Below are 27,153 nucleotides of genomic sequence, written 5' to 3' on the forward strand. Positions count from 1 at the left end.
TGGTTTAAGAATTCTTGTCTGTCTGTATTTAACCCCAAGCACAGTAACCCAACAAGTAATGGAGTCTCCATTGGCACTGCAGTGTGAACTCCCAGGACACATCTATTGGTCATATTGAGAATGGCTGAACATCTGGAAGAAGAGATTTGCTTATGCTGTTTTATTTTGTAGCCGGTTCAGTAACTACTGGGACATTTATTTTGTCCAGAAAACTATTTCATGGCTGTAATCTAACCTGTACAGGGTTTCTTCTCCAAAATGTTCTACAGTGCAAAGAAAAGATTCTTGAAAGCTGTATGCAACCTGGAGACTTGTGGAGAGGGTGCCAGGGTGAAGGAACTGCGGATTCACTGAGGGGCAGTCTGTAATATTTCTATTACTGATGGGGATACAATTGAGAATTATAGTTGTGTAAATGCCTTCAGCTTTTCAGCATTCTTCTACTCATAACCTGTCAATATTACATAGGGCTATTTATCAAGCTGCTCTAGAGGCTGGAGAGAATTTATCACGCTGCCACATCTATTGATTTGTGGGCCCATTTCTTAGGCTCTGACTGTCCATGTGTCCATGCATGTGGATGATCTCCGCACAGACTTGGTGAGCAGCAGTGACCTGTCAAGTCATAGTATCTTCTGCCCATGTCCCTCTGCTGAGACATCCCTGAGACTGTGATATGGGGTCTCTATGCAATGATTTCCTGTGTTGCAGTCAAGGTAGAAATTGAAATTGATTAATCTAAAAGTCCCTAATTACGGACAGATTCATCATGATCTTGTGACGAGCCTTTGTTAATGACTGAGCTGTCAGTGATAAACCTCGAGCTGCGCAGTGGTCCTGCCAGTGCTTATGTGTGTAATGAGAAATGGATTACTGCCAGACACTTTACAAGTGCTGAGGATTGATTGAGACACAGCACAAGGCCGCCACATAGATGGTCGTCAGCCTGATCTGTGACTGGCAATTTGGGTGGCATTTCTCTTAATGAGTCTATTTGGAGCCCAAGTGCTTGCTTGGCAGAGAGAGTGCAGCTGTTTGTTGTCGGGCTTTGTAAATGTATAGAACTTTTCTTCATTCAGGATGTGTTCACATGGTGCTTTTTTTTTAGTAATTGCAAGTTTGTTTGTTTTGTAATAACTGGCTCAAGTTACTATCCATTTTATCTGTAAGCTAATAGCCATCAAACTGAAAATCTTTGGTGTACTGACCAAGGCTCCAGTGTTTTGGCTGTAGTCCATTTTGGCAAAATTATCTGCAAAACCTTATGTCCAGTAACGCAGAAAAGCCACTAATCATTTAGCACTTTCATATGACATGAAAGGTGCTCTTTAAGGTGCTCTGCATTTTACTTACATAAAAAACATGATGTTTTTTAAACCACACGTGTTTTGGCACATGCCATGAGTGAAACAGTATGCTTAATAGCATTCCTACTTGATAATGTTCCTGTATTTATCTGGTGCTCTTGTCTATCTCCTGGCAGACAGGGGGAGAAAATACAGTCTCCTTGCAGATGTTGTTCTTGGCAGGATTCAAACCCAGGACTCCAGCGCTGCAAGGCTGCAGTGCTAACCACTGAGCCACTGTGTTGCCCCAGTGCTCTTGTCTGTCTTGAAGTCAATGGCTGTATAGATGCATCCTGTCCAGCACTGGCATGCTTACATTCAGCCTGGCTGTGGTCAGGTTGAATTCATGTTTGGATTGAAACATCCCCGTTCTCAGGATCGGTTGGGGTCTCAATGATAAGACCCCCAATGATCAGCTAATTATTCTCTATCCTATAGATAATGGATAAATACTTATCATGGCATAATCCCTTTAAGTGAAAATATTGGGTTCCCAGTAAAATGTACTAGTCATTGTTGCATTTAAAAAAACAAAAAACTTGCAGCTTTTGGTTGTCCATCGTAAGGGTACATTCATACGGAGGAATCTCCTGCAGATTTGGGGGCCAGTTCCACCCTTGAAACTCTCTCCCATTTTTTCAACAGGAGAAAAAAAAAAAACAGCATCTTGCGCAATCTTGCTGCAGAGACATCGGCATTCCATCATGACAATCCCATGGCCAAATATGGCAGCAGAAAATGAAGAGGAATTTCTTTTGAATTTCCGCCGTGTGAATCTAACCTTATGGTATGTTCACATAGAAGAATCTGCCATGGATTTATGAGCGAATTCCACTCCTGAATCCCTGGCACATTCCACCCCGAATCTGCCTTTCATTGTTTTCAATGGGAGACAGAGGTTGCTGAAAGACACTACAAAAAAATCTGCGGATCACGAGTCCCTGCCGGTTAGGCCCATTCATCCAAGCCTAATCAGCAAAGGAAAGCCATGACAGTATCGGCATTCTGTTGCAGCTTTCCTTTGCAGATTAGGCTTGGATGAATGGGCGTAACCATCAGGGACTCCCAAGCCACGGACTTTGCAGCAAGATCTAGCAGGATGCAGATTTTTTTTTTTTCTTCTGCATCCTGCTGCAATTTTTGCCTCCCATTGAAGGCAATGGAAGGCAGATTCGGAGGCAGATTCTAGGCGGAATCTGCCTCCAAATCCACAGCAGATTCCTGAGTGTGAACATACCTTCAAACTGATCCTCAGGATCCACACCAGAGACTGATAGTGACTCCATATGAAACTATGCTCGAAAAATGAGGACTTGAAAGAAGGCAGGAAATCTAGATTTCAGCAGGAAGCAGAAATGTTTGTCAATGCTATTTTGTCAGCCACCAAAGTTCACATTGATGCAGTTCCATACGGCTGGAAACTAAAGAGGATCTAGTGGCATGGAACTGCATCAATGTGACCTATAACATGGTGGATAACAATTGTATTACATGAGATTTCTTTTTACTGCTCCTGGAAACTCTTGGACTTGCGGAAAAGTGAGTAAATCTGGTAGTCACAGTGGGATGCTCCTGCACCTGCCAGCCTTTCTCTCATTTTACAGGTGGCATGGGCCCTTTATGTGCTGGCCACTTCTCAAATAGGGGCAGTGGACAGCACATTGCTTGCCCATGTCGCAAAAAGGGGTTGCAGAAATATGGGTTTTAACTCGAACATAAATTTGTGCCGCATGCTTAGTGCGCTGTTAACCTAGATGACAAATGTTTGAAAGCTCACCAAATTTGATGGATTGATAAATATGTTCTTAAAGCTTAGGGAGTGATCAATCCATACAATTGATTATTATGTTAGTCTTCATGGAATAAGATTTTTATCTGTGCATTCTGGAACTTGGCTTCGTACAGGCAGAAGATACCTGCAGGATTGGAGAGATTACATTCTTTATTGCTGGCTCCTCTTTTTCACATGCCTATATCCGATCCTGGCAGCTATAAAACTTACCCTGATGCCTGATCCAAAATTAGTGGAGGGGTTTGGAGAGTGGTTTAGATAAGCAAGGCTTGGACTGGCAGGGAGAAGTCTGTCTTATGTCAATAGTGAAGCCTAACTCCAATGTGTTCTAGCTGAGTGGAACATGAACAGTTGATTGCACCTTGCAGAGTTCAGTGTCAATTCAAAGGCAAAAAGTACATTCACACTACTGTCTTGCAAGTTCGTTGTTCTAATCCATCATAGGATAAGAACAATGGCGTGAAATGCTGACAGAATGACTGATGCAGATGGAGCACTCTCTGTCTGCATTTTTCTCCCAACTATAATGGTAAAAACAGAAGTTTTCCTCTGTCTTGTTTTATTGTTCTATACTCAGGATAAAATCTTGCATGGGGAATGTTTTGTTTCATTGAAAAAACAGACAAGATAGAAGAAAACTTCAATATTGTTTTAAAAGTTACATTGAATAGAGGCAGAGTATTCTCGGTCTGCATTAGTCATTTTGTTGGCTTTATAGTCTGTTGCTCTAATCCTAGACTTTAATGATGGCAGTATGAACTTAGCCTAACAAGCAAACAAAACAAGGCTACTAAGAAGCAATAGGAGGTCTAACTAGAAACTAATTCTATAACTAGACAGGGATCACAGAGACTCTGCCCTATTTAATAGTACAGCCAGTGATGACATCAGTTGGCACCAGATACAAAATGGTTTTGGTTCAGCTGATGTTGCGAAAACCAAAACAGGAACGTAACACTTCCCCCACTGCTACATTTGCTGCCGCCATCTTCTTGATATGTTCTCTGAAATTGAAGGCTGCCTTATAACCATAGTGACCTGCTCTCTGCTCCACAGATGTAGCCTTGGGTTTTCTAGTTCATCTAGAACAGATATATAAGGAAGAACATTAAAAGCTTCTTGCAGGATGCATTCTCCTGAATGACTGACTGATCTTTAGAGCGTGGGTGGCTTAATGGGCACAGATCACAAGGCTGACAAATTTCAGATAATCACATGTAATCCATCTATAATGCTTCAGATATACTTCCATCCTCTTTCAGGGGTTATAGGTCTGGTTCTCCTCCAGAACATGATGTGACCACTTCCTTCATCTGGACACATTTACTTCTTCTTTGTTCTTGAATTTTTATCTTGCAAAGTTGGCTATCTTTAACCAAAGAATTGTTCCAGAATGAAAACCTCAGTCATTACATTCTGTACTGGATTTATTAACTGTGTCCTACAAGGATTACATTATTTTACTAGTTTGGTCAGTATGTAGAATCCGGGCCGATGGGCAGCTCTGTGAAATACCAGTTTGACACATGATAGTTGGCCTAATGGACAGTCACTTGTAGAATCAATTCTGATAGTCACAGAAGGAACACCGTGTTTGTATGTGGACCATTTAATGTGGGATTCTCCACCGATCGTGGTGTCTGAGGTTGTATTTCAATATTCTTAAAATGATGTACATTATAGATATGCACAGCACAAAATTTGATTCACAATGTTGCATCTTAACTTTAAAAAGGACCTTTCATGTTCTCAGGCAGATGCAGTTTTATATATCGCTAGAAAACCGACAGTGCGCTGAGTTTGGCGCACCGACTGCTTTCTTGTTGTGTGCCCCGGGGCAAGAGATATCGATGCTGTTACCGATGTTTGCCCACCATCAGAAGGGTGTTCCTGACAGTCTAGCTGGGCTGTGAGAAACGCTCCCTGACATTACTCGTCCATAGCCCTGTACTGCCAGAGGGGGAGTTCCTTACCTCCCAGCCATGACGCTAAGCTGTGAAGAACCTCCCTTAGTACTCGTCTACTGACGGGGGGCAGCCCAGCTAGACTGTCAGCAACACCCTTCTGGCAGTGGGCTGAGATTGTTGCTGTTGTAACAGCACGGATATCTCCAGCCCCAGGGCACATAACAGGAAAACCAACAGTGCACTGAATTCATAAAATGTCCTCTTTAAGTCACACCTTTATCTTGGTATTCCTGGTTCTTTTTTCTTTTTCTTTTAAATCATCCACACCTCCTTATTGGGCAAGGTGCAGAATATTTCTAAAATGGTTAAAGCATAACTTAAGTTTTGGACAACTTTTGATTTTCTGGCAGTATTTGTGTCATCAATTAATTTTATAATATACTTTATTAACACATTTTGGATAATTCCTTTTGAATCATGTATTTTTTCAGTCTTTCCCTTGCTCCTATATTGAGATCTCTTCCTGCCCCTCTATAAAGGTTACTGTGTAGGGGTTACGGGCTGTGTAATATGTAGAGAAAATGAGGGGAGGGAAGGATTACTTCAAACAGTTATATGTTGGACCTTATAAACCTCTCTCTTCTTTCATGTGACACTATTGAAAATAATAAGATTTTTCTATCATATATTATACAGCTGCATATAAATATCCTAATCCCGACTATGTTTTCAGCCAGTGATATCGCTGGAAATAATTTAGATAGCACTGTAACCATAGCATCACATGAAAGAAGAGAATTTCCAAAGCAAGTTTGTACGTTTTATATTGTCCATTTAGGGACTGATATCAGGAACAGGTTTGATTTCCCATATCTGCTCCAGCACACAACCTGAAATCCTACGTTTTTGATAGGAAGGCTCAAAAGATGGGTCACATTTGCATACATGTGATCCATGGTGCTGTCTGTCTGTGTGCACCAGATCCCAAATGTCTACTGAATCTTATCTGCAAGTGTTACTAGAACGGTCCCTGAGCAGCAGTAACGGGCTCAGCAGCTGAGGATGAAAACGTAACATTTATGCTCAATTGAAATGAAATGTATTTGGGTTTTTACTCTGTAAGGTTGGTCCTCAGCTTAGGGACTCATAATCTTTAACTACTTGGTTTAAAAGGGAAGACCGTGTTTGTGCAAAAAAGAAGCTGGGAATCCAAAAAGAGAGCCTGTCATGTTGTACATGTAGTCCTGTGTGCAAGCAGCATGGTATAGAGCAAAATGAGCTGAGCAGATTGATATACAGTTTTGTGAGAGAAGATTTAGCGTCAATTCTATTTAGTTTATTTAAATCCCTATATTTTCAATGCTTGGGCGTGGAGTGGGCGGTCCTAATCAGTGATTGACAGCCCCCTTGTATAAATAATAGCTGTCAATCACTGATTAGGACCGCCCATATGTGACGCCTAAACATTGAAAGAGCAAGGATTTAAATTAATCAAGAAAAGGTTAGATAGAATACTTTCTTACAAAATATATCAATGTGTCCAGCTCCTTGTGCCTGCAGATATAGCTGCATGTACAATGTCCCGTTCACATGAAGTCACTGTTTGTATGGACACATGGAGAGGTGAGGTTAGTAGTGGATTTTGCTGTAGTGTGAGCTAGATTACAAGTTGGTTTTGCCTGTACTGTGATGTTACTGATAAAATACAATGTACAGTTAGTCGAGAATACATCTGATATGTTTCTGATATTTTCTTTATCTTCTATCTACAGGAGCAGGGGAAGGTTGGGGTGACCTTTAACATTGGTCTAATGGATATCTCCATACGTGAAGACAGTACCCCTGTGAACGATGGCAAATACCATGTGGTGAAGTACACTCGTAATGGAGGAAATGCCACTCTGCAAGTCGACAATTGGCCTGTCAATGAATACTACCCCGGAGGTACCCGCACTAAGCAAACAGATATTGTAAAGTAATCTAATGGAAGAGAGGAACCTGTGAATACCAAACAGGGCGAGGTTAAAGAACCAGAAGGATAGTCAGACATCTGACATGTCTTTTTCTAACTATTTTCAGTGCTGTTGAGATTTAATCTTGTTTACAACATGGTGGGTGCATTGTTGAAATGACAGAAAATGATTGCATTGAAGTAGAGCTAGAATTGTATGTCATCTTTCAGTAGTTTGGGTGGAAAATGGCAAGATAGTTACAGGGATACATTGGACTGCTCTTTATTCACAATCTAAGAAGTACCTTGCAGTTGTATTTAAAGAACCAGTAAGCTCTCTATAGCTAAAGTGGACCAAGTCACCTAGTAGAAAATACTAAATAACATAGGTTGATTCTTGCTGTTCCTCTGAACAATTTGGTGTCTTTCTTTTTAAAAACCATCCACCTATTCAAAAAATACAACCCCTGGAGGGTTATATGTAAGCTAGCTCTGATTCTCCAAGTGGGTGGAAACGTTTATTGTCTCAGAAAATCAGATCTAATTTACATATAATCTTCCAGGGGCCTTAGTTTTAGTAACCAAACGAACAGGAGAGTAGCCTATCCCAATAGCACACTAATGCCGGCGGGGAGCTGGGGGTTAGAATATGAGACCAGAACGCCATTCACTCCTTACAATCTGCTAGACTGCAAAACAGGCAGGGGGATAGCTGTGCTACTAATTCTCTATCTACCTCTGATGAGATGCCCTGAGGGACATTAATAGGGCATTGAAACGCGTTAGGTGGCATTTTTAAGTTTTATAGTGGGCAGAAACCCTGCTTAGACTACAGATTAGATAACAGATTAGCCTGGTGGATCACTGACTAAAGGAAACGAAATAATGGATCGCTACCCGGATCTATATCTATTATGTTGACTGCGGATGCAACTATCATCGCTGTGACACTCCATAAAGATTCAAATGAATCCGGGAGGCACAGTATTAGCGGTCTAACCTTTTCTTCAGTCATGCTTGAGGGGTTTTCTGACCTAATTTATTAGGTGGCATTTTAGGGTTTACAGTGGGCAGAAATCCCTATGTTTGGACAACAGATTAGCCTGGTGGATTATTGACCAAAAGAGAGTTGGGAACGGGTCACTATTTGGGGCTATATCTGTCATATTGACCGTGGATGCAACCTTCATCGTTGTGACACTCCATAAAGATTTTAATGAATCCGGGAGGCACAGTTTTAGCGGGCTATATTTTTCTATAGTCATCTTTGAGGGGTTATCTGACCTTACCCATCTTAACAAATCGCTTTCTTCCTCTGTATATTAGAGGAGTGATTTCTCACGTTAATATTTTTGTTTTGGTTGTTGGTGTTGGGGTCATTTTGTTTTTTTCTGAGGGGATAATTTTAACCTTAATATTCAATAAAGTTGTTTTTAATGGGGAAAACGTCCTATTGGGATAGGCTACTCTCCTGTCCGTTTGGTTACTAATTCAATTGAGGCACGTTGTACAATAGTACCATTTAATTCTGTTGATAGGGGCTTTAGTTTTTGAATAGTTTAACAAATTTTAAAGGAATCCTATCAATAGATACCTTTTTTTTTCTAACTAACACATTGGAATAGCCTTAAGAAAGGCTATTCTTCTCCTACCTTTAGATGTCTTCTCCGCGCCGCTGTTCAGTAGAAATCTGGGTTTTCTTCGGTATGCAAATGAGTTCTCTAGCAGCACTGGGGGTGGTCCCCAATGCTGCAAGTGAAATCTTCAGTGACGCCTCCATCTTCTTCTGGAACGCCCTCTCCCTGTGTCTTCTTCAGTCCCGGGCTTCAATCATCTAGGCATGCGCAGTCGGCTCTGTCTGAGGTCCGATGGCAGATTCGACTGCGCATGTCTAGAAAATTGAAACTCGGGACAGAAGAAGACACAGGAAGAGGGTGTTCAGAAGTAGATGGAGGCGTCGCTGGAGATTTCACTCGCAGCATTGGGGATGCCCCTAGTGCTGTGAGAGAACTCATTTGCATACTGAAGAAAACTGGGATATCTAATGAACGGCAGCGCGAAGAAGACATCTAAAGGTAGGAGAAGAATAGCCTTTCTTAAGGCTATTCCTACGGGTTAGTCAGAAAAAAAGGGTATCCAATGATAGGATTACTTTAAAAAGAAAAACCTCACATTGATGAGAAGTGCAGCGATGATGTATTGCATTTAATATTTTATACTTGGTGACAGATCTTCTTTAACATTCCAGATCGTTTCCTGATATATTAGGCTAGGTTCACATGGAGGAATTTGGAGACAAATTTGACGCATTCTCCTGCTCATATTACTCTCCAAAAACTGAAAAATTTCAATAAAAACTTTTGAATTAAAAAAAATAAAAAAAAATTACTCTCCAAAAACTGGCTCTATGGAACTTTCTACCTTGGCTTTCCACCAAAGCTAGGGTTTTAGCACAGGAAGTGGGGCAAACATATTTGAGTGGGCCCCCCAATATTGCTTATAGGTGATGTTTCTGACTGTAATCCTTCACATTTCCTCTCTCTTCCATTTGGACCACCATGACCACTTCTATCAGCTGTGATTTGTCTCTGTGAAGTTTGCAGCACAGACCTCTTTGGCTCCTCACTTTTCCAGGCACCTGACCCACATTGTCCTCACCTGCACACCCATCCTTCTGCGACCTATAAAATATATAATATAAAAATCCCCTGGAAATGATTAATACCCCCTGTGTATACCTTTAGATTAACAATACTACTTGTATGCCCCTTTATTTATAATACTTTCTGTATGCCCCCTTAAAATAATAAAGCCCCACTGTGTCCCCTCATTTAATAAAACACCTTGTGCCCTTATAATTAAGAGCACAACTAAATTAATAATGCCCTGTAAGCCGATGGCTGGTCAGGTAATGGAGGAGATACCGAATCGTTTGTTGTTGCTGCACATTGGACTGTACAAGATGCTTCAGTATCTCCTCCATTACCTGACCAGCCATCGGCTTACAGCCCTTTAATTAATACTCACGTGTCACCTAAAATTAATACTGCCCAATTCCCCAGTGGATAGCACCCAATAATGTTCACTTATATTATGTCCCTTATGCCCCGGTGCATACTTACTGCTCCCACGTGCCCCTTATATTAAATGGTTTGCCCGGGATTTAAAGTGTATGCAGGCAGCAAAGGATGTGTAAAAATGAAAAAGTATTTTAACTTACAGTACCTGCATCCTCCTCTCTGTTCCTATGCTGGGCTGGCCGTCTCTTCTGCTACTATGTATGTATATAGAGTGGCTGCAGCAGTGATGTCACATCAACAGGACTACTGCAGTCATTCACTGCTCTCAGCTGTATACTGTGTTTATTGGCTGCACTGGTCCTGTTCACATGATATAACCAGTGCACTGTCCCTGCACTGTCAAAGGGGACAGCCTTACAGATCTACATCATGGCTGGATGGTAAGGAACACCTTGCTGATGGTACACTACTATAGTCTTGTACTGTCAGGTGGGGCAATTCTCACAATCCAGTGATGGATGCTGAGATGTGAGGCCCACCCCTCTGACAGTGCAGGCGTATCGGTAGCCAAAACTAACAGCACAGATATCTCTGCAACCACAACACATACTGACAAAACTGGCAGTGCGCTGAATTCCACATACACGAATAGTTCTCCCCAGGTAGTAGGTCCCCCCACATAGGTAATAGCTACCCCACACATGAAGGGGAGTACTATTACCTGGGTGGCACTATTACAGTGCCAAGCCCCCCCCCCGTATTAGACCCCTCACACATAAGTAACTAAGAAATAGTATTACTTATGTGGCAGGGGATAATTACTTGTAGGGGGCACGGGTACTGTAATATTTCCCCCCACTTAAGTAATACTATTACTTAATTTCTTATGTTTTGAGGGCAGTGTTACTGTAACAGTTCTCCCCCATGCACACGCAGATAGTAACCCTCCCTCACATACTTTTGGTATGTACTCTTCACATCACCTTCACTGTTAAATGGTATCTTTTACCTTCCAATGACTGATGTAATGCCTGGAATCTGCTCTTGTACACATCTTATATTCACTTGCTATTCTCCTCCCAAGTCCCCTGTCTAGTACTCTATAGGACCCAGGACCAGAATAGGAGGTCAAGAGTGGCTTCTGGGTGCTGCATTGGTATTTAGAAGGTGCAGAGGCCTAAGGGTGGTAAAGAAGGAAGCAAACCCCACTCCTCTGCTTTCCACCAACCATGCTGCGGTTTTCCTGGTTGAATCAACTTCGTAAAATACAGCAGGCGTACGCAGGATGCATTGTTATTTCAGAGTGCTTGAAAACAATATGAGACAGATTCTGACTGATTTTTGGAGCTGATTTTGAGGAAGAATCCAACTCAAAATCAACTCTAAATTCCTCCATGTGAACAGGCACTTTCATTTAAGTGAAGCCTAGATTTCCTGTATTTATTTCTGCTCAAGAATCTGATGTAGGTAACAACATTAAAATTGCAGTCTATTGCTGGGACACCACTGAATCCTTGTACATGAATCAATTGCAAGCCTCCGGAGAATTTAGAGATTCAATGCCAGAACCATAGTAATGGATGGGATCAGGGCTAAGCCACCGTGCTGCTTTATTGGGAGATTTGGAGTGTCTATTAGATTTCTAGTTACGTCGACTGGCTGATAGAGGTCATATCTGCAGACTTCTAGGTATTCCCTATGATTAATTATTAAATGCACAGCTCACGGCAATACATTCCATCATCTCTGGAGTATGATGCAGCCAGATGACATCATTACATAGCAAACTGTTTATTTAGGTTAACGCAATAAGTTTGCACCGGTACAGCCTGCCTTTTGCTGACATCTCTTTCTGCTTTCACAAATTATTGTTCTCCTGTCTGTGATCTGACAAGCTAGACACAGTTGCCTATATCAAAGATCCTCATTTAACTGTAAGAGCTTCTTGGAAGCGTATATACTTTATGAGGACTATAAATGATCGAATAATCCAGAGAATACGGCTAGTGCTACATAATGGCATTGGTCACAACATGAAGATCAGAAGCCGCTTTGCAAAATTGCATCTTTTGATTATCAATGTGGTTGCATTGCATCATGTGACGTAATGCCATTGCTAAAAGACTGTTGCCAACAAATCCAAATATGCTGGAGTTTTGGTTTCTGGTCACAAGTCGCACATGAGTTGTCCATCATAGACCATATTGCAACTTATACAGTTGAGTGACAAGTTGTAAGCAAATTGCATAAATTCTAAGCAGCCTGATGTGTTGAGATTTTAAAAGGGTTTTCCAAGATAGATCATCAATGCCTGATCAGTAGGCACCCGACATCCATAATCTCCACAAATCAGCTGCTTGCAATGGTGCTTGGATGAGCGCCACTTCTCCTTCACAGGCCAGTGATGTAACATGGTCTGTTTAGATTCAAGTTGCAAAACTAAGCACAGCCCCTTTGCACATTCCCGAACACTATGGCCTCTTCAAACTGCTGATCTGTGGGGATTTCAGTTGTCACATTCCCACTGATCTCATATTGATGATCTGTCCTAAAGATAGGTTATCAATATTTAACTCTCAGAAAACCCCTTAATGCAGTGCCACTAAAGTTATGGTGTAGCCCCAGCCCCACCGCTACCACCATAAGATTATAAGATTGGCAGAGAGCTCTTGCTTGTTTTCTAAAGAGACAAAAATTTCTCCAGGCTCATGTTACGTGTGAAGGTTTTCTAGTATGTATGCAGTTTTCTGGATGTCAATTGGATCACTAGAGACTGGATTATCTTTTCTTTTCCTCTGTGTTCCCGTTCAGTTTTTAGATGAAAAAAATAAAATCTAAGAACTGCGAATAGATCATAGCTGTGCATTGTCTTGGGGTGTTCAGTCATTCATTCACACTGTGCTGCAGTGGTGAAAGACCTACAGGCACAGCATATTAAAAACTCAATGAAATCCATGATAATTGCCATAATTGGCAGTAAATGAATCAAAGCGGCAGCGAGATATGAGGGGTCCAAGTATGCCTCTCAGTCATGCTGGGAAAGCAGCAAATACATCAGTATAAATCATTATTTGCATATCCTTGTGCATCTGAGGCTCTGAGTAGTCTTTATGTTCAAGAATGAGAAAGCTATGAGGACTGGGAGCAGCAGTTCCTGCCTTACAAAGGTGATGCCCATTATAAAATGTGTATATAATTGGTCTGACCTGCAGACTGTTATTATCCTGATGTGCATTTGTTGTACGGAGCAATTTCCCATGTAAACTCCTTGTTCTCACTTAACCTGTCTCTACGCATTATATCCACAAGCTCAGCATGAACTTGTGTAAATAGCAGGGCGCTCATTCAATTAGATCAGGATGCAGCCACTTTGCAGGGTGACACTGAGCCTTCTCCTACAACAATAACCCAGGGCTTTTAGCTGCTTTTCTTGTAAGTGACTTTGACAGTGAGTTGCATCCATCTGTCACAGCATCAGTTTCTTGAAATTCCTATGGGAGTGAAACCGGCAGTCCAGCTCCCTCCGCCTACTCCTTAAGTCACTCGCAAAAATTACCCTTGTCTTTTTCTAGTCTAGAAAAGGTGACCGGAGGGATTCCCTGGAGATCTTCGCTCTAGTCAGGGAAATTAATACTGGCTTGTTGAATAATGGTGAATGTACTTACAGTGTGCTACCTGGCTTTATGTTCTGCACACTATATGCTCCTACTCTGGGACTGTAAGAAAGGTATTAAAGTTTTCTCTGTAACTGGTTTGTGAAACAAGACTTTTGCAGTGTGAATAATGAATGTCCAGTTTGATAGTTTTGTGTGGCTTCCTTTATGGCTCTCCCTGGTCTGTGAAACCGTTTTGTAACAGTTCATCAAACTATTTATAACATTATATTAAGTTTTAACATATTATATATGTTAAAGATATTAAACGTATTGTGTCAATATATTGTAGCCTTGTTTGCAGCAAATATAAAGACCATCAAGTAAATTTATACATGGCATATCTTGCGCAGTAGTGATGTCATCTGGATAAGCATGGTGAAACCAGAGCCAGACGAGCTGAGTAGACAGATCACAGTAAATGCCAGGCCCTAATACAACTCAGTATAATTATATGCCAACCATGAGGAGTATTTGATTTCTGAAGCCCAAGCTTTTCAGATTTGTAGACCCACATATGTAGCAGACTCTAACCCATAATAACACTGTCTTTTAAACCTTAAGGCAATACCGAGCTACACCAAAAACCGAAACTGTCCTATAAATTGCCCCGGAACCCAGACGACGGCCAGCAAGACAAAGGTAACTAAACTGGGTCTGACCCTGCATGTTCCCTAGTACTGCATGCCTCTTGTAGAATGCTTTATACTTTCTGCTCCGCAGGCTCAGTCACGTTAGTGGGACTGTGAGAGGACCGTACTGATATGTATCCTCTCTAGCATTATCCACTATATGTAAGCCAGAGGAAAACTAATGAATTAACATTACATATCTTTACATTTACTGAACAGTTTTATTATCTGCAGAGCAATATAACTTAATCTAGTATAATCAAGAAAGAAACAAATCCAAGAGAAGGTAACCCTGAGCCTGTAGCAGACCAAACTTCTATAGTGCGCTACATCTTTAAAAGATATTCCTGGATGATGGTGATGGGGTTGTCACTTGGGCATGTGCATGTTTCTGCCTGACATTCATACTCATTGATCTGCTGTTGTTTTATGGTGGTTGATGCATGATATCGTTTAACACTGGATCCTTCATTCATATACCTGCTCACACAAAGCAGCTTCCTTCATTACTGTTACCTAAGGGAATTTTTCTGAAAAGACAGCTGTAAGAGGCGTTGTGTAATTTAAGACATTGTGTCTTATTGTACTGAGGTCCTTTATGTCTGTTTGTCTCTGGGTAGGTCCACATGAGCACCGCTTATTTTGTCTAGAATCCTGATAACAGAGCAGTCAGGGCAAGGATAAGGGTCAGCTGAGAACACAGATATAAGATGCCTTTATAGGATGCAACTGTTAAGGAACTTTACGATCAATCGCTATAAATGTCCTATAACCGCAGTGAGTCCTGAAATTCAGAGCTTCAAGACGCCTTCTTTTCCTGTCTTTCCAACTCCAGTTTGCATGAGCTTGCAGAGGAGAGACCTGGCTCTGACTTTATGTTCTTCTCAGAGTCACAGTTTACTGCTAGTTCTTTCATTTAGTCCATGTAAAATAGAACACTGGAAATTGTGACCCTGAGCAACGTGAAGTTAAAGCTGGTTCTAATCCAGTCTCATATCACACCAACCTACTCTCCACTCCAAGGAAACTCATTGCCTGAATGTTATATCACCCACAAACGCCATTCGAAGAGTTTTGGCACTCTCCTCCTCCCACTTATAGGTAGAAATGGCTGGCCTTTGAAGGTAGTCTGCCCAATTTCTTTTAATGTCACACAATTAATATGTAGAGGCTCAGGCTTGGCCATTTAGTGGAATTTTTTGGCAGAAAAACCCCCACATTGGAGCAATTCTGGTTAGGAATTTTAATAGGCCATATATGAGCCATACCATGTTTTGTACGCTGAAGCCGCCATTTCTTTGCATTGTCTCTAGGCCTGGTCTGTAAGGGATTAAACCTGATATGTAACTGTAGAGAAGACACTGAGTTGTCTCTTCCATCTCATCGACTGTCCCACAATCCAGTTGTGAGACTGGGATAAATGCTGTGATCGAACCTGGCTCACCATCTGTGGCTCCAACACTGCCTTCAGCCATGGGAACCTTTCCTATTGGTTTAATGCAGTCTGAGTTGAGAATTCCTTTCTACCAATCCACAGCTGGTACTTAGGACGCTGTTCCTCGTTTAAAGCAGCAATCCCATCTGCACTGCATTTGCATATCTCAGCCACATTTGCTGACCGATCCCCTGCATTTTTGCATTTTTCCTAACATTGCTCGTGGTAGGAGGATGGCTGATATTTTTTTTTTTTCATTTTTAACTGACTGCTGAGGTTTCTCTGGAAACTGCCTGCAGACTTTTTTTTTTTTTTATCCAAACCGGGGTCCCTGTTTTTCAGGGCTCAGTATCTCAGGAATGGAAGATGGCACGAGACTTCTGAATCCTGAGTTCAAGAGAGTGGGAACTGGCATTGCAAAAGGTACCAATAACATTATCTGTCCTCAGGGTGAAAAGTTGGCGGTTGCTGCTTTAAAAACTCCAGTGATGATTGTAAGTTCTAGGAGACTGATCTGAAGTTAGGATGAACTTTGTGCTATGATACTCTGTGTCCTTCACCACAGTAGATGCCGGTCTATGATTGAGGTGTAAACCAGTTAACAACTGATTGATAATTGTATTTGCAAAGTAAAATGTTGTGTTCAGTGAATAAAAGCCAGACTGTATGTTCAGACAGTGCATTACACATGATTTTGCAGCAAGAAGCTGCTTTGCTTCAATCTGAGGTTTCCTCTTTAGTATTTTCTTCAAATCCAGCAAGAAGAGGTGAGGCTCTAAATTCTTCTTCACTCAGCAGGAAAACCTTGTGCCGGTCAGACCGTAAGTGTACTTGGTAGGGGAAATGATCTATCTGGTCACTCTCCTTCATATTGGCGTTTTTATTTTTGCTGTTATTCGATTCTGCGTTCATGTTATGCTGTGCAGCTTTCCTTCTCTATTTCATTCCAAACTGGCAAATTACTTAACAATAGGAAGGGGAAGCCGAAAAATAACAAACAACCTGCGGTCTGTGGAGGAGCCAGGAACACTGAGGTCAATGGGAGATATTGATTGGTGTCTGTGTAATGCATGATCTGTTAATGAATCTTGGCCTAACTCTTATCAGGTTTATAGACACTGTGACAGAGTAAATGACTTCTAGCCTCTTCACTGAATGGAGGTGTACTAATGTTAGTGACATGATTAAGAGGGTCAATAATCCAAAGGGCCAAAATCAACTGTCTGCAGACATGTCCATTCTCACAGTAAAGTATCCGAATGATGATACCTTGAATAATGAGCGCTGATGGCTGTAGTGATACTTCATCTATGTCGTAGCTACAATACAAAGTGTAGTTGCCATGTTTAGGTTGAGGATCTGAATTCTATTTAACATGATTTGGATTCCTTTAATCCCAATAACACACAGAAAACTGCGTGAACACACCGACTTTTTGAGTAGACCTAGAAAACTCCTGAGGAATTGTAACATGTTTATTGGTAATATATGGCTAGATCCTGGATATACAAGGTTTTTTAGTGCTTTAGGCAATTGGTTGTCATTGCTTGTTAATACTTTTCACTTTTATTCAACATACAAGAAGATGATAAAAAATATTCTCACCAGACCCAGTGCTTTAGGTATTCAGACCAGAATGACCAAGATTTTATATGTAGTGGATGATGACATTGTTTTGAGACAATTCCTTTACTGTGTCTCTATAGGGCGACCCTTGACTATCTTCAATACCCAAGCACAGATAGCTATTGGTGGAAAGGACAGGGGGAGGCCATTCCAAGGGCAGCTTTCTGGAATCTACTATAATGGCCTAAAGGTTCTCAATATGGCTGCTGAACACAACTCTCATATCAACATCAGTGGAAGTGTGCGACTAGTGGGAGAGGTCCCGTCAATCCTTGGGACAACACCTACCACTTCCATGCCTCCTGAATTGTCTACGACCATTATGGAGACCACCACAACCTTGGCTACTACTACTACAAGAAAAAATCGGTCTTCTCCAGGATCTATGGTATGTTACTCATCTCAAAGTGCTGGTCACGGACAAAACTGTTAAAACTATGTATTTATTTAATGTATAATTGTATTATTTTTCTCTCATTTTGTAGTATTTACTGAAGCAAGGTAGTAGCAAATATGACTATTCAGTATTATCAAAATGTTCACACACAAACTGTAAAATTTGTTTGCCAAAAAGACAGCTTGTACATATCTGATAAGAAACTACACAAGGTGGGAGTGAAAAAAAAACTTAACACATTGAACATCCTTAGATCTGCACCTCTTTATAGTGACTGCAGAATCTGATGCTCTGGACTTTGTGGTGGTTCCGTGGTAGTCTCGGTCCTACTATCTGGTTCAATGTCTATCTATATATAACTCCCAAGTTTTGTCTTAGGAGACCCATGGAGTGAACGTTTATTTTGAGATTTATTACTGTGCACAGCAACTGAGTCTCCTTTAGTTATGCATTATTAAGTTAGGGAACCATGCTGCTTTAACCACGTGTGGCTGAAGCCTCGGCCACGTGTGGTGGTCAATAACTATGCGGTTTTGAAGATAACACCTAGCTTCACAGATATAATTGTGATGCCAGCTGAATTTAGCTTGGAGATGCGGCCTCAGGAGATGTGTAATGTGCTAGAGCTGACATCATTGTAGAGATTTTGTTTTGAGGCAGTGGGTTTCTATAAATCACTTTGCTGCAGAGCACTGTTAAGCTGGGGATTCAAGAGCATGGTGCCTTTTAGGAATATTTGAGAGGCTATTACAGAATGAAAGAATATTTGCTGGTTCCTGCTTAGCATTGTGGTGTGGAGGGGATTTTATTGGTTCTTTGAAGAGCTAAGATGGGAGATTTGCCTGTAACTCCAGATCACTGTGCAGTGGAGGTGTATTTGTCAGGTGCTAGAGAGTACTGTGCCATAGTTGGCCCCCTGTTGAGAAATGTGTTGTGGTGGGATATTTGAGTGGCCATTGGATGTTTTTGTGCTGTAGAGGGTTATTGTCGAGCCCTCAGAGTATATTGATGTGGAAAGATGTTTAATCTGTGGAGTGTACTTCTCTGTTACACATTACATGGTACAGATCTAGCGCTTACTTGTATTGACAGCACCTTGCATGCTGTCTGCAGTTGCTCTATATGCCATCTCCACTATAATTACTCTTATTCAATTAAAAGTCAGATTTATACCCTGCGCTCTAGCTGAACACGCTCCACCAGTCCCTCTCTGCATTCAATAAACCTAAATATGAGAGACCAGAATTGACTTATAGTGGTCGCGGCTCGCTCCGCAAGATTAAATAAAACACATCTCTGCCAGGAGAGACTCTGCCTTATGGTTATTGATGCAGTCGGTGAAGGCTGGTAATGTACACTGTATGTGACTACTCTACCTTCTGCCTGTCACTAAAATCCCCTAAGAATGCTTATGTCGAAGCATAGAATAAACCTATGGTATAAAGTGGCTGAATGGATTAAACTGTAATCTATACAAAGAGCTTGAAATATTGTAATCTATAATTAATTATTTGTGATATTAAGTAATGAATTAAAGAAATTCCAATTGGAATCTCAGATTTGACAATGTCACCTCAAATGTTTCATGGTCACCATGATGCCTCGTCTCATTGTTGTACCACCATTTGTTGCCACTCAGCTCCCTCCGCTAGAAGGCTGTATGAGATTACCTTCTGTTTTCTTTGGCGTTCATTGTGTGAATAAATGGGACTGGGCTCCTGGCTGTGCAGTATTTTGTAGTCTGTGCGTTCTCATTCTGAGTCCATTGATTTAATAAAGCATTTTAAGACTGATTCTAGTGCACTTCTAATAGTCATGTCCCGTGTCCTCAGGCAACAAACAGCCTTATCTTCTGTGATATTAAAGCTGTAATTTCTGACTTCTCACTGCACAGCCGAGAATAGCAGACATCAGGGTTGTGGAGGAGTGCCAGGCGAGAGCAAGGCCTGGCATATACACACCGGGCACTTTATTATGTGACCTGGGCATACAACTGATGTCATGCTCCAGTACACTATACAGTCGTCTGAATATATCTTTATTACCGTTCTTTGCTTTTGTGCTGCAAATTCCTGTTGCGTTCTTGAAACCGTCTACAAGAAGGTTATCTGCTCCTGATAGATTTTGTGACTTTACTTTTAGTTCAGTTATTTTCTTGCGTGAAAATCAAAGCCAAGTAGGCCATGGACCAAATAGTCGTATTATAAGAATGCATGAAACCTGCACTGGGTATTCATGTGCGAATCAAGCCCACAGGTTGGATACAACAGCCTCTTTTTCCCTGGTGATATACGCACACACATATGTGTGTGTGTGTGTGTGTGTGTGTATATATATATATATATATATATATATATATATATATATATATATATATATATGTATATATATACACTGCACAGAATACAGACACATGAGACAGATTGTATTTTATCTACATACATTCATATTTCACCATACCGGCTCAGAGCTCACTGGTTATTAACTGTATTTATAGCAACCATTCGGTGCTCAGGTTTTTAGGACTGCTGTAGAAATATGAAAGCTGCATTTTGAGCGGGTCTTACCAGTCCAGTTTTGATAGGCCAGATGTGAGGGGTTCCATTGATTCCTGAGTTTGGATCTGAAATGCAGATATTTGTTGGATACTTAATATATTCCGAATGACTAACATAGTGTTTTGTTTTGTTTTTTCTGTACATGTGTCCGTAATGTTTTTACCTGAACAGAGTTGCATTGATTTTTATTTATTTATTTTTTCCAACCCTGTGTTCTCCCCAACACACTGCGGTATTAAGTGCATGTCTCATCATATCTGAACACACTAGACCAAATCCAGCTTTACAAGGTGACGCTAAGCACGAGCGACTGGGTCTGAACATGAAAATCTCTTTTCAGAAATAACATCTTAATTACAAGGCTTGTCTCAGGAAACATCTATAAACATGAGAATAATAAGCAGCTCTGCAGCGCCCCCCTTACACAGGTCAAGAGCGCATTAAATTGCTTCTCAGCTTTAGCCATTTATGTGAAGATAACATTTTAAGCAGGTTTGAGGGTCACTGAGTAATTATTCCCTTCCGATCTGTTGTCTTGTCTATGAGATTTCAGAAGGTGGGCATGTTTAATTGTATAAACCACTGATGTATACTAGATGAGGCGCGGGTCTAGGCGATACATGCATTTCAGCCCCCTTGTCAGGACTCTGTAGCTGTCCGTTGGGGGTTTATTCATGTTGTACAGTGGACGCCTGTTATAATGCTGTGTGTTCATGAATTGGTGGGTCCTATCCTCACCATTGGGATGAGCGATAATGTTGAGAATGTAAGTTCTAAAGCGTGGGTAGTGGGAAGATGTCAATTCTGCTGCACCTGAGAATATTACCAGTGCCATCAGCTGAAAGTGGAAATAGGGCTTTGCTCCTGTAGGTCGCCCATCACGTAGCCTCTTCAGATGATGGGACAGGTAATGATAATGACACCTCTTTCCGCTCCTTTTTCTTCATACTAAAATCTAAAATTTTTGCTTATAAGGAGCGATTTTCTCCTGCTGAAGAAACTACAGCTTAAGATTGTTGAGCTTCACTATTGCTTAGTGATATATGCTTGAAAAGAATTATTCCAGATGTTTTTTGCATTAGTTTTGATAACTTTCCTCTGCTGCGTCTGTGATATTCACATAGCAATGGAAAGGAAGGGGTAAAATGTTCTGTTTGATTCCAAATCAGACTAGGATTTTGGGACCTCACTGCAAAGTTAGGTGCAGTATTGATGGGAAAGGGGAATTAGGTCAAGCAAAGTCTTTCCTTCATGCTCATTTTGTCTTCAGGATACATCCCTGGTTTTGCATTAGAAACTGCTAAGCCAAACATGTGACTATATGGGGATTGAGAAATTGGTTGATGGATTGCTATCGTTCCATTAAGGGACCACTGACTTCTTCGGACTTCTTTATTTTTCCATAAATTGGAGAGATTTACCTGTGGGAGTTTTCATGAAATGGCATAGAGAACATTTAGTGACCTTTCTCTTTTCTGTAGTAATGTAATGTAATTTTCTTAAATGCACATGACAGTTCCAGCTTTAGATTGTACTAATATTAGAATCTTCTGCATTTTACACGCCATCTATGTGCTTTGTGTTGGTATCTGGACTGCACCTCTCTTTTGTGCTGCTGCTAAGTACAGGGGATTGCGTGTTGTGTCCTGGCTGCTTAAAGGAATCAGGGCTTCTGCAGAGGTGACCTTCATTGCTACGACAGTGGTTATAATCTGCAGAGTACCATTCTTTTAGATCTCCGCTACATAAATACAGGGAATGACAAGTTATCAGTTCTTCGTTCTTATCCAGTGTTTAGTACACAGCATCCCCTCCTGGTCTCCAGCTTGCTCACCAGTGATGGATGCTGCTGAGCTGTGCGGGAAGAGGTTGAGGTGCCGTGGATTAGTGTTATTATAGGAAGGATCTCCCATTGTGGTCCTGGAGGACAGCTGAAGGGAAGTGTGAAGAAAACGAATGCTCTGTGGGGATCATTGTGTGCACCATGTAGGAAGTTTGATATTTTTATGGTAATGAGGAGCGGCTGCAGTGCAAGCAGCAGCCTGTAAATAATCCTGACCGCTGATAGTGTCCATATAGATTGCTGTGTAATGGATATAGTATGTACCAAATGTCTCCTGGCAGACAGCATTCATTGTGTATAGACATTCGGTGTCTAGAAGTGGCTATAGATATAGTCATTAACTGAGCGTAAACAGCAATCATCACATCAATACTAGTAATATGATTTGGTTTCGTTGAACAAGTATTGATCGCGTCAGGTTACTGCTGCAGTTATAGCATTTCCTTGGATACTTCTGCTCTCCTGATAAGTGAAAAATGCTGAATAATGGTTGGATTTGTCACAAAATGATGCATTTAGTTTTGATGGTTAGGCCCAGTTCAGATCTGCGTTTGGGCTATTCAGTTTCCCTCTCCGCATAAAAAAATGTTGCAAGCAGCACTTTTCTCTCTATTTTTCTTACGAAGACCACACGGACCCCATTATAGTTTATGGATCTACCGGTTTCCTAAAGTAACCACTTTTTTTAATGTGGATTAGGTTTCTGTTAGGGGGGTCCCCCAAGCGGAGTCCCTGAACGGAAACCCATGCACAGATACTCAACATACCAGAGTACCATTTATCAATGGCAGTCATCATATAGGGAGTATTGATAATAGTGCAGGTTTAATGGCATATCTCTGGGGTTCTTCGACATAACTGAAGCTTAGGTTAGTGTTCCAGACAATAACTTGTGTATCCCATAAGACTGTATTGGCTGTACTGTGCAGCCATTACTGAGTGCTCTTGCCTCCACTCTGAGAGTTATAGCTAATCAGGACTCCTTTGTGTATTCTCTATAAAAAAGCGAGGAGGATAAAACTTAACGAAGGAGTGAATGGTGAGAGAGTGCATTAAAGAAGACATAAGTCAGCACTGGCAGAACACAAATCACTGCCTGCCACAATGACTTTGCCAGACCTGGGAGGTGCAGATTTATCTCTCACTTTCAGGAGGGCTGCTGATAAGTTCCCGACTGCTCGCACTGAGCATTAAAATGAGGGATGGCTCCTTCTGCCAGTGCCCAGGACACATTATGAGTCCCTCATAAAGGATCTAATTCCCCTGCTATCCTAGCTACTTAACTCTAACTCACTGCAAGATACATAACTCTGCACCGATGTGATGCTGGCTAAATAGTATAATAGACCATTTTAATCTTTAGATTTGTTTCATGGTTGTCTTTTTAAGGTTTAGTATTTAATATGAGAGTTACAACTCTTCTTAACTGCTAGTAATAGGGCACAATGCAGGATACGCAAGCATAAGACCCTGTGTAGTCATGGGGTTATCAATGAACACAGAGACTCATACTATTATGTGCTCTGTGGTACAGGAACTCTCCTATTTGGGTCATCAGTGTCATGTTAGAAACTTTTATTTTTGTTGTAAACAATTCCATATGTGTGTATTCACACCTGCAGTTTTACATCAAGGTTTGATGCAGTTATGAAGGTGAAACCACTTCTCCAGTTTGATTTTATTATTTTATTATTATTAATTATTATTAATATATTTTTTTAATCACATAACCTTCTTATTGGAATGTTTTTAAGTAACTCTTCCATATAAGTAAACCCTGAGGCCTGGGCAGTTGTGCTATGTTCTTCCAGAAGTATAATGATCCTTTCTAGGTCTTTCATCCTCGCTGCTTCCTGTGCCAGTCTAATAATTGATCCAAGTAAATAAAAGCTTCTAGTTCTTGTCTTTACCATCAGCTGTAAAGTTTTGTCCTTCCTGTTTTCATAAATACAGCTTTTTATATGTGGCTGAAGTTCCTGCAGAGTCCAATATGATGAGAAGGGTTAACATCAGGCTGCTGTTTTATGTGCCGCTGTGACATAGGTCTGAGAAGCTCCATCCTCAGGATAAGTATTATCTGGGTCTATTGCAGCTCGTACATCACATTGCCAGCAATAACTGTCAGCATTGAATAAAACTCCATAGAGGGCGGGGGCAGGGACGGCTTTATTGTGCACTGCTCTAGTGCGGATAAACATTTGGCCCTGGCCTTGCATGTAGGGCAGAGAGCTGATGAAACCATTAAGAGTAAATTTCACTTTCTAGTTCTCACATATGAGTGGACGCAGGCACAGTCATAATTTTTAATTCCAAAACGTGGACAAACATGGACATAAATAGAACTTGACGTCAAACAGTATCACGGATTGAGGGAGCTGTCCCAGGTACTGTACAAATCAGGACCCTTTCCAACTTCTTCAGGGGGTATTGATGTCGCTGACTAAAAGAAATACCGTATTTTTCGGACTATAAGACGCACCCAGGTTTTAGAGGAGAAAAATAGGGAAAAAAAATTTTCAGGCAAAAAATGGTAAAATATTTAATAAATGGGAGTTGTAGTTTTGGAACAGCTGCAAGGCCACATTGACAGGTGACCCTGCAGCTGTACGGGGATGTATAGGGCGTTTTTTTTGCGGGGCCAGGTGTAGACCGGGCATTTTCAGACACAGGGATACCTAATGTATAATGGGGGGGGGCGCTAACTAACTGTCGGGACCTGCGGAGGAGCAGTGGGTTTGCAGCATGGCCGTGCTACTGCCACCGCTGGTTTTCTTCAGCGGCAGTAGCGCGGCAATCCGCAGGCCCCGGCAGCTAAGACAGTCCCCGGCATCCGCCGGTCTATTACAGCAGATGCCGGGGACTGTCTTAGCTGCCGGGGCCTGCGGATTGCCGCGCTACTGCCGCTGAAGAAAACCAGCGGTGGCAGTAGCGCGGCAATCTGCAGGCCCCGGCAGCTAAGACACTCCCCGGCATCCGCCGGTCTATTACAGCAGATGCCGGGGACTGTCTTAGCTGCCGGGGCCTGCGGATTGCCGCGCTACTGCCGCTGAAGAAAACCAGCGGTGGCAGTAGCGCGGCCATGCTGCAAACCCACATTCAGACTATAAGACGCACCCTCATTTTCCTCCGAAATTTGGGGGGAAAAAAGTGCGTCTTATAGTCCGAAAAATACGGTAATACTAAAACTATTCCCAACACTCAAGTTCTGGCGCTTCCTAGGTCCCCTGTCATTTTCTATATTTTCTGATCCCTTTCAACAGTGAAATGTGTCAGTCAGTCACTGGTGGTAAAGTAACCTACTACAGCCAGTCACTGACTTAGTGTTTACATATCCGTGTCAGCAGAAGCTGGCAGGGGACCTGGGAAGTGTAGGAGCAGATCGGAGATCAGTAAGGCCTGGTTCACAACTGCGCTTGGTAAATCCGTTCGAAATCAGTATTTGACATCTTCAAAAACAGATTTTGAACTGTGCGGATTAAAACCTCTTGATTTCAATGGGCTTTAAAAGTGATCTGCATGTATCAGTTTGTGCCATTTCCGTCTGGTTTCCACTTATTTATTTTTTTTCTGCAGAGAAAAGTAGAACTTGCAGGATTTTGTCTCTGTACTAAAAATAAAGATTCCAGATGGACAACAAGCAATCCAATTTTTTTAAAAATGTATTTATTTTCTAATATTGAGGTATATGGAAAACCGATTACAAACAGGTAGCATTCAGTTTGTATCCATTTTGCAATCAGTTTTTCCCTCTATGCATGCTCAGAATGAAGGGGGAATGAAAAAAAACCAGATTGGTCAAAAATGGACACAAACTGACACGGTCAGTTTTTTTGAATGGACATCCATTGACTAATCAGTCTTGAAAAATTGGATTCAGGTGGGGCAACACGGTGGCTCAGTGGATAGCACTGCAGCCTTGCAGCGCTGGAGTCCTGAGTTCAAATCCCGCCAGGAACAACATTTGCAAGGCGTTTGCATGTTCTCCCTGTGTTAGATTTCCTCCCATTCTACAAAGACATACCAATAGGAAAAAAAAAGTAGATTGCGATCCCTATGTGGGGCTCACAATCTACATTAAAATAAAAAAACAAAAACAAAAACGGATTCAGGTATCTGCTGTGCTTTGACTTGAGCTTTGACTTGTATAAAGTCTTCACAACACATGGTATCCAATATTGACCACAAGTTTCTGTATATTTCTAGCTATACTGTGTGGAGCCCAGGTTCGGCACTGCATGACCCTATACTGCAGTGTGGTGATACATGGGAGTTAGTGTAGCTGGAGCCTGGACTGGTCGCTGCTTCCTATGTTGAAGTTTTGTAATTATGATAGTGAGAGCTGATAGACGAGGCAATTACATTTCTCTGCTTTCTGCTCTTGTTTACGGGCGGTGTGAGATTGGCAGGGTCTACGGTTGGAGATGAGCTGTGGATATGGCTATATGCACCAGATGTGATATTACAGAATCTATCGCTTATTACACAAGATCGCCATGGCCGGACGATTTGTATGGTAAAGGTTCTTAATTCACTTCCTGCACTGATTTATACATCCATCACAAGCTAAGACTATGCATACAAATGAGAACTTACAGGAAACCTAGATCATTTATTTCATGTAGTGATGCACTATTTATTATTATCCATTATTTATATAGCATTGACTAGAATTCGCAAACGTTGCTAAGGAATCTTATATTCACTAGATTATTTTGACTATTTCAGTGATGCACCGCATAAAATGAAAAGAAGTTAGAGATCATAGTTACACAGCAGAAGGAACGGGGTCCCCAGCAGCACAGAGTATTTCTTAAGAGGCATATGGTGATTTTGTTTACTCCTGTTATGCTAAGGCCCTATGTAGCTAAACTCTACAGGGAAAGTCTAGTTTTTGCTGCTTTTTTCCTTCGCCTATTGCGACTCTGCAGCTAACAATAGCATGCTGCGTTTTCCAAAATACCTCTTGCAGAGTTATATTCTCTGAGTAGATCTT

General features: G+C 41.4%; 1 protein-coding gene across 19 annotated transcripts in view; it reads left to right on the forward strand.

Annotated features, from left to right (window-relative positions):
- NRXN3 (neurexin 3) overlaps positions 1 to 27,153 on the forward strand; it is a 338,395-nt gene that overhangs the window by 291,014 nt on the left and 20,228 nt on the right. For 17 of the 19 annotated variants that reach the window (XR_012717248.1, XM_075282340.1, XM_075282345.1 and 14 more), the window contains 4 exons: positions 6,818 to 6,989; positions 14,234 to 14,311; positions 16,079 to 16,159; positions 17,443 to 17,750. Coding sequence is in view for 18 of the 19 variants with exons in the window: in XM_075282340.1 (XP_075138441.1) it covers positions 6,818 to 6,989; positions 14,234 to 14,311; positions 16,079 to 16,159; positions 17,443 to 17,750 (639 nt within the window). In the remaining variant the exon portion in view is untranslated. The remainder of the gene's footprint in view (positions 1 to 6,817; positions 6,990 to 14,233; positions 14,312 to 16,078; positions 16,160 to 17,442; positions 17,751 to 27,153) is intronic. The other 2 variants (XM_075282348.1, XM_075282350.1) reach the window with 1 other exon arrangement.

Source organism: Leptodactylus fuscus, chromosome 7, assembly GCF_031893055.1.
Source record: "Leptodactylus fuscus isolate aLepFus1 chromosome 7, aLepFus1.hap2, whole genome shotgun sequence".
Taxonomy (NCBI): Eukaryota; Metazoa; Chordata; class Amphibia; order Anura; family Leptodactylidae; genus Leptodactylus; species Leptodactylus fuscus.